The following is a 13,688-nucleotide window of genomic DNA, read 5'->3' on the forward strand; positions in this document are numbered from 1 at the left end:
TATTTTAAAAATTGTAAATAACAATAAACGTAGACTAATTACTTTCAGTAGCTTTATTGAACATTTAGCGAAAGTAATGTTGTTAAAGTTCTACATTACTTAATTAAAATTTCTCATAAATTTCACAGATAACATTAAATTAATTCGATTTATCGAAATTTGGCCTAAAATAGTTCCTGCATTGCAGTCGACAATAAAAATCCATTAACTGTGGTTAAAATTTCAGAATATATTTGAAACATATTACAACAGAAATTTTTTTTTTTCTTATATTCTATTTGACAGTCTTACTTCGTACATAAGAACGGAGTGTAACGATGGAATTGTACACTTTTCTTAGATAAAACGAACTGAGAATTACAGTCCTTATTTACATAGGACTTGGAAAACTGTAAAATAGCAAATGTTAACGATAAACTAAAAATATATGGACGGTGAATGCCCAAATGTGTGCAATACTCTGAAATTCCTACCCCTAATTCAGGTGTGAGAGCCCGTTCCTAAATACAATATAAGAAAAAAGGAACAATCTGTCTCAAACATATAGAACACATTTTGAAAAGTTTAAATAAAAATATACAAGGAACAACAATTATAATTTTCGCACCTAACTGTACCATAAAAAATTGTTAAGACCCTAATTATCACACCATTTAAACGCTCAACAACAAACTCAAAAAGTTTGGCTTTAACGTGAAGCATTTCCCACTTTAGTATCCTTTTGTGGCCAAACCTGGTTTTAGTCCATTACGAGAGGAATGTGGAGGATTGGCGCAATTTTTTTATTTTTCGTACCGACTTTTTCATCTTTAAACTTATAACTCTGGGAGTGGCGAATTTGTGCTATGAATCGTTAGCCTTTGGGGGGTTTTTGCCCCACAGCCAGTTGAGGAGCACTTTGGAAGGACTCTGAACGTCACGAGAAAGAGTGTAAGTCGCATCTACCAGCTTTGCAGCTGCTTCGGGAGGTAACTTTGACGCCTCATTTATGTGTTGTTGCATTATCGCCAATTGCTGCAATCGCCTTGTTTCCTGTTCGTCCACAAAAGTCTTATCTTTTTTATAGCCGATATTCCTCAATTCCGACAATCTGCAAATAAAACAAAATTCATTCTCAATCACTGCTTTTGTCTCCTCACAGAATTTGGTACATACTTTGTGGCTAAGTTTTTCTCACTTTCTATTGAATCTTTGGCTGCTTCTGTTGTATTGGTTGATAAATGCGTCGAGGTAGATTGGATTTGGCTGCTATCTCTTGGCTGCAAACCAAATGTATTATCATTGCTACCCGCAAGTCTCCTCAATTCCTCTTTCTCTCTTATGGCATTAGAGAGTCTTAACTGCAGAGTATCTCTCTCCTCCAATAACTGAGTCAATTCCACAGTCAGTTCTTCACATCTTACGTCCCTTTGATGCAACATATACAAGGCGAGATCCAACTCTGCTCTGCTCACAAGTTCAGTAAGATCATCGTCCGTATAAGGTCGTGTATTCGGAGTGATATCCTGCTTCAGAAAATTTAAAAAATAAATTCAGAATTAACGTTAAAACACTCACATTGGGAGAAGCTGGAGTAGGTTGTCTAACGACCGGAATTCTTCCGACATCCATTTCCGCTATTAAGCCATCATACTGTAAACTTTTATCGAACAAATCTTTCTTCAATTGCTCAATCTTGACAACTTGATCCTCGATCAGCAATTTAAGCTCTTCCAGCTGTTTGGTGTCTTCATCTACCAATTGAGTGCGTTCCTTCAGTTCCAGCACAACCTGCTCTTTTGCTGCAATCTCTTGATTCAACCTATAACACTCAACTTTTCCTAAAACCTACATATACTTCTTTCTTCATCACAAACCTTTCTGCATAGCTCTGATTCGTAATGGCAAGCTCTTGAATCTGACCCCTTAAAGTGGCCACATCGATGTCCTTGTTTGACAAGAGCTCCTCATAATGCCTTTGAAGCTCAGAGAGTTGATTATTTTGTAGCCTTTCCACGGAACTATGGTACTCGCTCTCCCTTTGATCGATCAGATCCTTTAATCTGGAGTTTTCTTGCTCGTAATAGGCACGAGCTTGTTGGTGTTGCAAAATGGTTTCGTTGGCTGATTGGAGAGTCTGAGATTGCTGCGATAAGTCATCTTTCGTCTTTGCAAGGTCGGTTTGGGTCTGAGACAAGGAGGTCTAGAACCAGAAACTCTATTATGGGATTTATAACAAAAAATAATAACTGTAAGCGACTTACCTCTATTTTAAAGTATTCTTCCTTTAGTCTGGCAAATGCATCACTAATTTCCTTCACCATTTTATCATGATTTTCACCTTGCAAACGTGAAATTTCCTTTTTCACGCTCTCAATTTCTTCATCTTTCTGGTAAAGACTCTGCTGTAGTGATTGTTGCAAATTTTCAAATTCCTGTACCATTCGATTACTATCTTCTATGGTGATCACACAATTTGAATGTTCCTGCCTCAGTTTCTCTAGCTCTAACTGGGTGGTTTCAACCGTCTTTTGCAGGTTCATTAATTCTGAGTTTAAATGCACTATTTCCGCCTCCTTTTCATGAACAACACTCAATTCTTTCTCTAAATCCTCAATTACTTGATTGAGCCCTGTAATTTCCCTGCTTTTTTCTCCTGCCAGGCGGTTTAGTTTCTCCTCCCACTCTTGAATGTTATGAGTTAATGTTAGAATTTCTCTTTCTAATTCTTTATTCAATCCCAATTGACGTTGGAACTCTTGAAGAATATCTAGCTTTTCATAGGAAATCGGAGATGACGTATTCTTCTCTAAAATCGAGACTATTTCTTCAACTACTTCTCGTTTCTCATCGAATTGTTTTTGAGTAGTCTCAATAACTACGTTAATGGCAGAGAGTTTCTTTTCCTTCTCTGCATTGTCAAGTCTCAGCGCGTCCAGCTCCTGATCCAAGGATGAATAGTGGGAGAGATTGTTTTGAACTTCCTCAATTTGCCTATTTTTCTCTTCTAAGGATTGATTTAGAGCAATAATAGTATGTTGTAAGCTACCGATTTGCTGTTGCAGCGCCGACATTTTGTCCACTTCATTCTTGATTTCCTGGTCGACATTCTTCCTCAACGCGTTGTTCTCATTCACTAGGACGTTGCACTTTTCTTCCAATTCTTGCATGTCTTGCCTCAGCTTTTCTTGGGCAGAGACGTAGTCCTTTTCTACGGCTTCCAAATGCATTTTCCAACTTTCTGCTACATCAAATCCACGTTGATCTACTTGAACTTGCCAATTTTCATTTAGCTCATTCATAAGAGCATTAACTCTGTCTTGGAATTCTTGTTCCTTGTTCTGGCTCTCCATTAAAAATCTCTGGATTTCCACATCTTTGCTTAGCTTCTCCTTTTTTAATTGCTCAATTTCCTGAGTAATTAATGCTAATGATTCCTTGTTTAATTCCAGTTCTCCTGCAATTACATTCTTTTCCTCAATTCTCTGCTGCAGTTGGGCATGTAGTATCTGTTTTTCTTGCTCCAGAGCGTTCTTTTGTACAGCAAACCCTTCCAACTCTTTGATTCTTTCTTGAAGTTCGTTAATTATCTCTTGACTTTGTTGTATTTGCTCTATTTTAACCTGCAATGCTGCTTCAAAGTCATTATTCTTCTCTGAGGCAATAGAATGAAGCTGATTTTGCAGTACTTCCAACTCACCATTTTGTCTAGAAATAATCTCATCTTTCTCGTGTAGCAACATATTTAAATGATCAATTTGCGACCTCAATTCGGAGGTCTCAAACCGACTGCCGAAAGCTTGATTTAATTGTGAATTCATTATTTGGTTTTCTTCAATTTTCAAGGTGAGTTCATCATGAGTCTGAGCTAGTAACTTTTGTAAGTCTGATTTCTCCTTTATAGACATGTCCAGTTTACTTTGCAACTCAATGATTTGTTTTTGTTGAATTTCTAAGTCAAATGTCTGTTTTTCTTCCAGATCTGTTTGGGATTTCGCCATGTGTCTCTCTAGTTCAAACACCGCAGCTTGAGTGTTTCGAAGAGTCTTCTCCATTTGCGCTTTCTCTTCTACTAAAATTCTCTTTTCTCCTTGAAGCTCTTTGATTTTTTGTTTAACCTCCTCAAGCTCCTTGTGTAAGTTTTGATTCATATTTCTAAGTTCTTTCAACTCTTCCTCGTTTCCACTGGACTTGTTTTTCTCAGATTCAAGCCTTTTGGCAGTTTGCTCCTCCAGCAACGTCTGCAGTTCCTCGTTGTCCAGACTCAAGTCCTTTATCGTCTCCTCTAGTTCCTTAATTCTGCCTGCTTGATCGAGATTCGACGTTGTCGGTTCTTGTGGATTTACAGAACTTTCATGCGTCCATTCGAACTCTTTCAACTTCTCAGTCGTATCTTCGCATTTCCTTTGCAATCTGTGCACCTCTGCGTCTTGGATTTCCTTCATTTCTGTTAATCTATCATTAGCGGTTGTTAATACATCAACCCTCTTTAGTAAACTGCTTTTCTCGGTTTTCTCCTTTTCGTTTTCAGAACTAAGCTCCTTGACTCGCTTTTCCAGCTGGTGTACTTGTCCTTTAAGCTCTTCCTGAATGGTTTCGTTTAGGTCAAAAAAGCCCCCATCATCAGGTTTCTTCGCCTTCAGTTCCTTGCACTTCTTGATCAATTTTCCCGATTTTACTTGCAACTGCTTGATTTCCTCTAAATGATTTTCTCTCTCAATTTGCAGTATTTTAATGCTTTCTTTTAACTGCTGCACTTCCAATAGCAGGTTCTTTACCTGAGGAATGTTTTCCTGGGAGCTCAAATGCTCTGCTTCAAGACGGGCCTCCTCAGGTCCCCAGGCCCAACCGTCATCATTCTCTTCAAAAGCTTCGAGACTTTGTGGTTTATCTTCTTTGTTGTAGCAGAGATATGCGTGTTTGGACTGCACTTGGGGCTCTACTGCCAGCCCTTTCTGTTCGTTGATCCCTTGATCTGTAGCTTCAAACTCCAATTTTTGCATTTCACGTTTATTCATTTTTTGCTCGGCAACTACTACTTCAGACATTATTTGAGACTCAACTTCCTTGGAAGATGAGGGTTTGGGATCCTTATCATCAAAGCAGATATACGCCTTTTTGGCCTGCACAATTTCCTCTATAGGAGCTGAATGAGTACCAAATGATTCGTAAGTAGGAGTGAATTCCAAGGCTTGCAGAGCTTGTTTATCAGGTTCTAAAGACTCTGGAGCTAATATTTGAGACTCCAAATCCGACTTAGGACGATCGTAAATCATTTCTGTTAAAGTATTAACCATCTCCGTGCACTGATCCAATGCAATCTCCTTCTCTTTATCCACGCTATATAACAGAAATTCTAGGGCTTTAATTTTCTGCAATAGTGCTTCGCGCCCCTCTTCGATGACTGGGGTCGTTCGGGCAGCTCTGGAAATTTCAATATTCGGAGGGCGATTCACTGCTTGACTAGATTGTTGCTCAAACCAATTTTCTGCTGCCTCCAGCGGTTGTTGTCCGAATTCACTGAAAACCGGTATTTCCTGCTGCGATTCTGCAACCACGTTCCGAGCCTCCAAATTCACATTCACGGGCTTTTGCGTGGACTCATACGAAGCTTCCAACGAGGAGTTTGCGAAGAGTAGAGCGTGATTTTCTTGTTGCAGCCTCGTAAGTTCCGCTCTCAATAATTTAATTTCAGTTAAATTATGATCTTCTTCAACATTCGTCACCACAGTTAATTTAAGTCCTTCCGTAGAAGTGAGTGCCTCAGGAGCTTGGAAATACTCAAGTTTTTGAGAGGACTTACACGAAGCTTCTAGAGTATCTTTGGCGAATTCTAAGGCTTGAATTTCAAATCTTAGATCGCCAGATTCTTGCTGAGACCCCTGCAATTCTCTTCGCTGTTCCTCTAGCTTTTTCTGCGATTCCTCTAGAGATTTTTGAAGACTTACTTTTTCCGCAACTACCTCTTCTAGTTGCGTTTCCAGTGTTGCAAAACTTTGTCTTGCAAGCTCAACTTCCTGGGAGAGCTCCTCGATTTTCCTATAACATTCTTGGAGATTCAAATTTAACTCATTATTGCGTTCTTTTGCAGTTTGTAGATCTTCTAAGAGAGCCCGCACTTCTTCCATTTTAACTTCTTCAGTTTCCTCCATTTTTTTTCTAACATCAGCAATTTCAAGCCCAAGCTCCTGTTCTCTTTCTTCCAACTCCTTAACCCTTTCTTGCAGTTTCTCGTTATCTACTGTAAGATCGTTTTTAGCCTTAATCAATGCTTCCAGCTGTACCTGATAATCATACTCAAATTTCTCATAATCAGACACATTTCTGCGTTGTAAGGCCTCGTTTTCGCTTTGAATGTGTCTTTGATTTTCTTCAAGAGAAGTTACATGGTTTTTCAACGCTTCATTGACAGATTCCAGCTCCTGTAAACTTTCCTGAGCTCCTTTTAATTCGCTGACGCGATCATGGGACTTCTTGAGTTTATATTTCAACTTTTTAACGAGCTCCTCTTGCTCGTTGTTCTTTTTTCTAATCTCCGATAACTCTTCTAGTGTTTTTTGCCATTTTTTCTGCAAAGCTTCGTTGTACGAAGTAATTTCAGACAAACGCATTTCCAACTCATCTTGAAGTAGAGTTTTCTCTTTAAAATCATTCGAGGTTAGGTCCAGTTTCTCGTTTAACTGAGAATTGACCGCTTCAAGCTCGACTTTGACCTCCTGGATCTTCCTCACGTCTTTCTCAAGCCGAGAAACTCTCTCCTTGTAATGCATAATTTCTCCTTCATTGGTTTCAACCAGAAGCTCCAATTCTCGGATTTTGTCGTCAGGATTGCTCTGCAAAAACCCGGGGGGATTTTCATGGAGACTCGCGGACATTTCCTGCTGCAAGTTGGTCTCTAGTAATTTCTCTTCTTTGTGCTTTAGTTCTTGAATGTATTGCTGTTGTTCTGCGTTGATTTGTTGTAAAGTCTCTATTTCTTCTCGTAAAACTCTTAGCTCGTCGCTAAGGCTTGCGCGTTCCTCAGTTTTCCATTCAATAATTTGCATCTTTTTCCTATCCTCACTTTCCCACCTTTCTTTTTCGGCTTTAAAAGCTTCTTCCAATTCCTGATAAGCCTGAGTCTTTTTCTTTAAGTTTGCTGCAATTTTCTTCATTTTCTCCAGCTGCTCTTTATTCCTGTTACTCAATTCCAACGCCAGCTTCTTATCGTCATTGTCGAGTTTCTGCTGCAACTGCAAATACTTTTCTTTCATGTCCTCGCTGACGGTTTTAAACGAACGATCCTTCTCCTCAATATCACCCTGAAGGCCTTTGATTGTAGCATCCTTATTATTGATTTCTTTAGCCAGTTTTTCCAGTTCCCCTTCCTTCAATTCCAGCTGATTATCCAGCTCAAATATTCGTCTATTTACTGCCAAAATTTCCTCATTTAACCTTTGGATTGTTTGGTTATTATTAGCGAGTTCCTCTTCGTATTCATTTGTCCGTTCAATTTGGGTTTTTAGTATTAATTTCAATTCGTCAAGTTCTGACCCGATAGTTTCAAATTTGCCCTCTTTATTCTGCAGCTCATCAATCACACTATTCAGCTCACTAATGTTAATATGGAGCTCTTGAATGTCTCGTTCGCGCTCCTCTAACCGAGTCTGGAGTCGGTTAATTTCATCTGCCGATTTAATCAGTTCAGTCTTGTTTTCTTCGATTATTAGTTGGTAGTTATTGATCTCGTCTAAGTCTGAGTTTAATTTAGAGTCCAAATTCGTATTGTTTTCCACTACTTCTCCGAGTTTTGTTTCCAGATCGTATTTCTCTTGAATAACTGAGTTGAAGTCTTTAAGTGTTTGCTTAAGTCGATCATTTTCCTGGATTAAGATTTGAAATTTGGCCTGCAGCTCTTTTAGCTCTAGAGTTAAATGGGCAGACTCTCCCTGAGACCACATAAAAAAATTAATATCAATAAAAAACACTCAAATTATAACAATTTCGCACCTCTTCAAGTTTATTCTTTTCCAACGCCGTTAATTTCGCAGACAACTCTTCCTTCTCATGTTCAAGTTGCTCTTTCTCGTTCTGCAATTGTTCATAAGTCTCTTCTAATATATCCCTGTTGTTCTCAATTTCCTGCAGCTGTTTAACGAAAATATTTAACGCCCTGAATCTGAACTAACACTTTCTAAAAATGTACCTTAACATTTAAGGTACAATTCTCCTCTTTCAAAGCCTCCATTTTCTGCATCACCTCTTTTCTCTCCTGTGTAAACATATCGATCTTTTGCAGCAATTCCGCGGTGTCCTCATTGAGTTGCAGCACCGTTTCGTTGAGTTCTGCTGGTGGGTCGTCCTCAGGAGACTTCAGATGAGGTTCTGATATATCTAAAACAGGTTTTGAGTACAAAATTAAGAGTTTAATTTAAAATTTTACCTTCGGGGTTTAAGTGCTTTTGATACGCTGCAAGTTCCAGTTTCTCTTGCTGCGTTAAGCCTTCCACGATTTCAATACTTTCGGCGGAAGAAACTTTCTCTGCACTTAATTTCTCCAGTTTGTCGATTAGGTCCATGTTTTCCTAATTAATACATTATTTTATAATTTTGTATTCCTTATCAAGAAATAACAACCTGAATGTAAATTTCCAATTTGGAATTCAATTCCTGCTTTTCTTTTTTAGCGTTTTCCAGTTCCTGCAAAATCCCTTCTTTCTCTACTTTCAAGAGATTTATTTGTTCATTTAGTTTACTCTCTTCATGCTCCAGCTCTTCTATTTGTTCCTCATAATAAATGGAAGACATTTCTGAGGACACCTGACTGCTTACTTTCACTTCTTCTTCAGCTTTCAACTTCAAATCATCCTTCAACGATAAAACTTCTGCAAATTTCAATTAATAAGACATTTTGCAATCATTTTAATACTGCCTACCTTTCTCAAGAATTTGAATTACTTTGTCCTTTTCATCCAATTGCTGCTCAGCAATATCTAGTTTGTCCTTGAGGTGTTTCAGTTCTGTTTCAGTGTCTGATTGGTCTGAATAATGTATATGAATTTAGTAAGTTTAATTTAATACTAAATGATAAATAATATACCAATTTTAAAGGTAATATTTAAATGTTTGACAACACAGCTTGGGCCATGAAGTCACAACTTAGAACATACTTGCACTGCTTCATTTAAAACAAAAAACTGGCGCGACGTTGCCATTTATGGAAAAGTTAGGGAATTTCAATATAACTTACCTTCTTTGGAGCTAGTGGTAGAATCAACCATTTTTAGTTGCAAATTACCCTTTTCATCCTCGAGTTCGGCCACTTTCTCATTTAATTTACTAATCTCATTCTGTAGCTGTGTTATTAAAGCATTAGAATCATTCATTTTCTTAAATTGATCTAGTTTTTTGTTTAGTTCTTTAACCTTTCCCTTTTGAACTGCCCTCATTTTAATCATACTCTTGTTGCTTTCATCCAATTGTTTTTTTAATTTAGAAATCTCTTCATTTTCTATAACTAATGAACAATAAATCAAATGTGAATTAAATGGAAGCAGCTTTACACTTACCATCTTTCAAAGTCACAGTAGAACTATTTTCCTTGAAAATAGCACTGACTTTTGCAGCTTCCTCTAATAGTCCAATCTTTACTAAATGTTCAGAGTTCTCCTCAATTAATTTCTTGTTTGCAGTTAAGATTTGCTCATTTTCTTCAGTTTTAGTCTTTAAATTTAACTTTGTTTCTTCTAGTTTTAGTTTCAAGGCATTCAATTCATCATGAAATTTAGAGCTTTGACAAACAGGGTCATTTTCTAATTGTGACATTTTTAGAAGTTCTTTGGAATTTTCATTGATAACTTCCTCTAATTTTATTGCCAGATGTTGTTTTTCTAACTGAATATTTTCAATTTCTTTGTGTAAGGCCTCAGTAATATCTGACCCTTCTTCTGAAGAAATTTTTACCATATTTTCAACTCTCTCTAGTTCCAGCTTTTTATTTGTATCTTGCAGTTCAGTAATTTCAAAATTCTTCACCTTCAAATCGTTAAGTAAACTTAACTGTCTAGCTTTCATTTCAGCCTCTAAAGTGACAAAATTCTCTTGCATCTGCCTCATTTGTTCTTTTGTTTCTTCCAAAGCATCCAAAGTTCTTTTTCCTTTTTTACTCAAACTGTCCGACATTAGAGTTATAGCTTTTGTTCGGGCATCAATAACTGAGTCTTTTTCTTTCAAATTATCCTGTAAATCAATCACTATTCCTTCAAGTTTTTGACTTTTACTCAAAAGCTCTGCAATTTTCCTTTCTTTTATTAGCAAAATATTATATACTTCTTTCTGTGGAGTGTTCTCATTGTATTCTAAATTTTTCACATCAAAAAATGAGCTGTTATGGGAACTAGAACCAGCTAAAACTTGAGAATCTTTTAATTGAGCTTGCATCTGAGAAACCATTTCTTCAATGCCTTTCTGACTTTTTCCCCTTTCAGCTAATTTGGCCCTGAAAACAATTAAATTATTATTATAAGTACATGAGCTTTTAAGTAATAAATACTAACTTGTTTTCTTCTAGTTGCTGCCTCAGCAAATTCATTCTTTCTTTCTTATTTGCATCAATATTGGCGCTACTTGTAGATATGTTGGGACTAGAACTAGCTTCGCCCTTTTTCTGTTTAAACCTCTTGGCTCTGGCCTTATTTAGGGTATTAACATATTCTTCCACCTGTAAGGAAAACTGAAGATTTCCAGGAATAATGGCAACAAACAGACCTTATCATGGGAAACACTACTCTGTTCCTTTCTCAGCATTTCCTTTAACTGCGCTATAAGCACCAGTTGCTGCTCGTTCTGATCCTTGAGCTCAGTAAGGGCTTGTTCCTGAGAGGGCTCTTTAAATTCAGTCCCCCCAGGATCAGGATTCTGATCCCCCCACATTGTGAGCTAAATTTTAAGTTTATTAATGAATCTTGTTTATATTGTGTTAAGGATTTAGGGCGGTGTGCTCACCTAATTTTAAGTGGTATTTTAGGGCTTGTAACAGGAATTTAGAGCTCTTTTAGGCGGAAAAACAAACTTTAAGGAAACTAGAAAAACCTCCACGTACACACAAGATATAAACATATGTTTTTGACGTTGTCAATACGCCGTTAAACATATGTTCGTATTATTTACTGGAAGATTTATCACAAGTTGGCAACGATGTAATGTCGCCTTTCTGTTAAAACTTCATAATTTCCTATTACTAATTTCTATCGGATATTGAAATTTGTACTACTTCGGAGTTTCCATATATTAAAATTGAAATGATTAGTGCTCACACTATGGCACATATTCCTTTAATATCGCAAGAATGTACAAAATCTTTTCGATTAAGAGTTAGGTTAACATGTAATGCAGCATTGCCAAATCATCGATCGTAGATAGGTATTTCTGTATTTTAAATTATCTTGACATTTTACATAACCTTCAGAAAAATTTGAATTCAAAGGAAATTCTGTTTGATGTGTGAAAATGCATTATTAAAATTTTATATTAATTATTGTTAAAAAGACACTAAAATTATAAATGTGTGATACCTGGGATATTAATTAAACAAATTTTGCAAGTTCCAACATGCTAAACCCACTATTTTAAATGTTAACATGAATACAAAGTTAAAAAGATACAAAATATAAACATTTAAAACGTATAAACTTCCACAAAAAAGACATTTAAATATATAAAAATAACACGTATCATTGGTTTTATTCAATTTCAGCCATACTTCAATATTTCCCGTTATAAATAACAAACCTTCGTGTTCAGAAACTAAGATGTCACAATTACACATTCTTATCTCCCAAGTGCTTTCCTGATAAGCCAACAATTGAAAACGCATCTGTTATAACCTCATAGCAATTCACTACTTATGAATCTTATGAATGAACTATGAGTTCATGTGGTGCTATGTTTTGTTAGTAAAGTAAGTAAAATGATCCTTGAAGAATTTGAAAACTGTCCTTCCAGCAAGAACCAGAATCATGTTAAGGAAGGAATAATAGATTTTACTGCAGGATGTTTAGGTAGGATTTCAGTTGGTATACCATATTGAAACATTTATCAATTTTAACTTTCTTCACTATTAATTCATTGGCCCTGGAGCTTTAAAATTCCAACTTCCCTTTGATGCCCAACTATTCATACGTCTTTAGGTGGTATAGCTTTGGTATACGTAGGACAACCCCTTGACACTGTCAAAGTGAAAATGCAGACTTTTCCTTTATTATATACAAACATGGTTGAATGCTTTCGAAAAACATATGTGCAGGATGGTATCATAAGAGGGCTGTATGCAGGAACAGTACCTGCACTGGCAACTAATATAGTCGAAAATTCAGTGCTCTTTCTGTGCTATGGGTTTTGCCAGAAACTCATTATGAGAGCTACAGGTGAGAAAAATTAGAATTTAATGTAATTGTGGCAAAGAATTAAAAGTAACTTTGATGAAAACTGGCAACCATGTCTTCTTCATTTGTCACATTTTTACTGTAGAGTTATATGGAAGTAACCCCAATTGGAAACCCATTTGCAGGAAGATGCAATGTTGCCAAGATGTCAAATAATTCCCAGTTGTATTTTATATTTATACGAAAGTTTTTTTTTATTCGAAGGTTGATTGATGCGCTTTCTTAATAACAAACAAAAATTTCAGCATTTAAACTAATTTTTGGGTGCTTTCGCAGGTGCCACAAACGCAGAAGACCTTTCTGTATTCTCAAACGCATCTGCCGGTTTTCTTGCATCGTTTTTCTCGTCAGTCGCAATTACCCCAACGGAATTAATCAAGTGCAAGCTGCAAGCAATGCATGAGGTTAACAGCCAGTTGCTGGCCAATGGAGCTGCCCATGTAAAATATATCGGGCCCTTGGCGTTAACGCAGGAAATTTGCAGGGCTGAAGGGCTAAAGGGGATGTTCCGGGGATTAGTGCCGACTTTAGCTAGGGAAATGCCAGGGTATTTCTTCTTTTTTGGAGGATATGAAGGTTTGATTTTCATTTCTTGGATAGACATATTTTTAAACAATTTTTACAGGTACGCGGGAGTTTTTGAGGAAATCGAATGAAAGAAAAGAGGATATAGGGCTTTGGCGAACGATGCTCGCAGGCGGGGTCGGCGGGGGGGTTTTCTGGACCACAACATTCCCGTTTGACGTCGCTAAATCACGCATTCAAGTGAACAATCTAAACGAAAATTTAGTCACTACAATTTCGAAAATTGCCCGAAATGAAGGAATTGGCGCTTTGTACAAGGGCTTGACGCCCACGTTATTGCGCGCCATCCCCGCTACGGCCACCCTCTTCGTCACCGTGGAATATTGCAAGAAGTTTTTGAATTATTTATTCTAGTGTTAATAAAACATTGAGAGGGTTACTTTTACTTTTCTAGTCCTACTTTAAGCCATAGTTTTGCTCTCTAATCGTCATAAGAGAATTGATACATGGAGAATTTTTTTATAAAAAATGTAAAGATTTTTCTTTTATATAGGCGAATTTATATACATGTATAGATTAAATAGCTAATATTTGCACATAAATTTTATGATCTCTTTATTTATCCATAAACTATCCCCAAGAATCCATTTTGATTTGGCAGTGCGGTGATTGATAACTCGTGAAAGAAAATCAGATAGGTTCACTTGCGGATTCGCATCTTGCGGAAAACTCCCATGATTTCAGCTTTAAATTGAAAGTATT

At 36.9% G+C, this 13,688-nt stretch overlaps 2 protein-coding genes across 3 annotated transcripts; one reads left to right on the top strand and one right to left on the bottom strand.

Annotated features, from left to right (window-relative positions):
* Positions 1-209: 209 nt before the first annotated feature.
* Positions 210-11,068, bottom strand: lva (lava lamp). Of its 2 annotated transcripts, none has more exons than XM_066298278.1 (15): positions 10,963-11,068; positions 10,726-10,896; positions 10,515-10,678; positions 9,528-10,456; positions 9,209-9,469; positions 8,895-8,999; positions 8,596-8,843; positions 8,402-8,543; positions 8,165-8,352; positions 7,969-8,106; positions 2,244-7,907; positions 1,857-2,182; positions 1,558-1,801; positions 1,156-1,508; positions 210-1,090 (listed from the first exon to the last, which is right to left on the bottom strand). In XM_066298278.1, exons 2-15 carry the CDS (start codon positions 10,888-10,890, stop codon positions 844-846), a joined length of 9,174 nt encoding a protein of 3,057 aa, XP_066154375.1. In that variant the 5' UTR covers positions 10,891-10,896; positions 10,963-11,068; the 3' UTR covers positions 210-843. The 2 variants fall into 2 exon arrangements, with proteins under 2 accessions (XP_066154375.1, XP_066154374.1); XM_066298277.1 differs by having other exon boundaries at positions 9,209-9,475.
* Positions 11,069-11,438: 370 nt separating this feature from the next.
* LOC136347832 (mitochondrial ornithine transporter 1) lies at positions 11,439-13,533 on the top strand. Its single transcript, XM_066298164.1, has 4 exons — positions 11,439-12,017; positions 12,147-12,383; positions 12,678-12,977; positions 13,027-13,533. Exons 1-4 carry the CDS (start codon positions 11,927-11,929, stop codon positions 13,338-13,340), a joined length of 942 nt encoding a protein of 313 aa, XP_066154261.1. The 5' UTR covers positions 11,439-11,926; the 3' UTR covers positions 13,341-13,533.
* The last annotated feature ends 155 nt before the right edge of the window (positions 13,534-13,688 follow it).

Source organism: Euwallacea fornicatus, chromosome 30, assembly GCF_040115645.1.
Source record: "Euwallacea fornicatus isolate EFF26 chromosome 30, ASM4011564v1, whole genome shotgun sequence".
In the NCBI taxonomy this organism is placed as follows: Eukaryota; Metazoa; Arthropoda; class Insecta; order Coleoptera; family Curculionidae; genus Euwallacea; species Euwallacea fornicatus.

Bases quoted from the DNA above. Each gene is read 5' to 3' on its own strand.
- lva (XM_066298277.1), bottom strand. From the start codon at position 10,890: ATGTGGGGGGATCAGAATCCTGATCCTGGGGGGACTGAATTTAAAGAG. The intron at 8,107-8,164 runs GTACATTTTTAG...TTCGTTAAACAG, and splicing joins ATTGTACCTTAAATGTTAAG to CTGCAGGAAATTGAGAACAA. The intron at 7,908-7,968 runs GTGCGAAATTGT...ATGTGGTCTCAG, and splicing joins AAAAGAATAAACTTGAAGAG to GGAGAGTCTGCCCATTTAAC.
- LOC136347832 (XM_066298164.1), top strand. From the start codon at position 11,927: ATGATCCTTGAAGAATTTGAAAACTGTCCTTCCAGCAAGAACCAGAAT. The intron at 12,018-12,146 runs GTAGGATTTCAG...ATACGTCTTTAG, and splicing joins TTTTACTGCAGGATGTTTAG to GTGGTATAGCTTTGGTATAC. The intron at 12,978-13,026 runs GTTTGATTTTCA...CAATTTTTACAG, and splicing joins CTTTTTTGGAGGATATGAAG to GTACGCGGGAGTTTTTGAGG.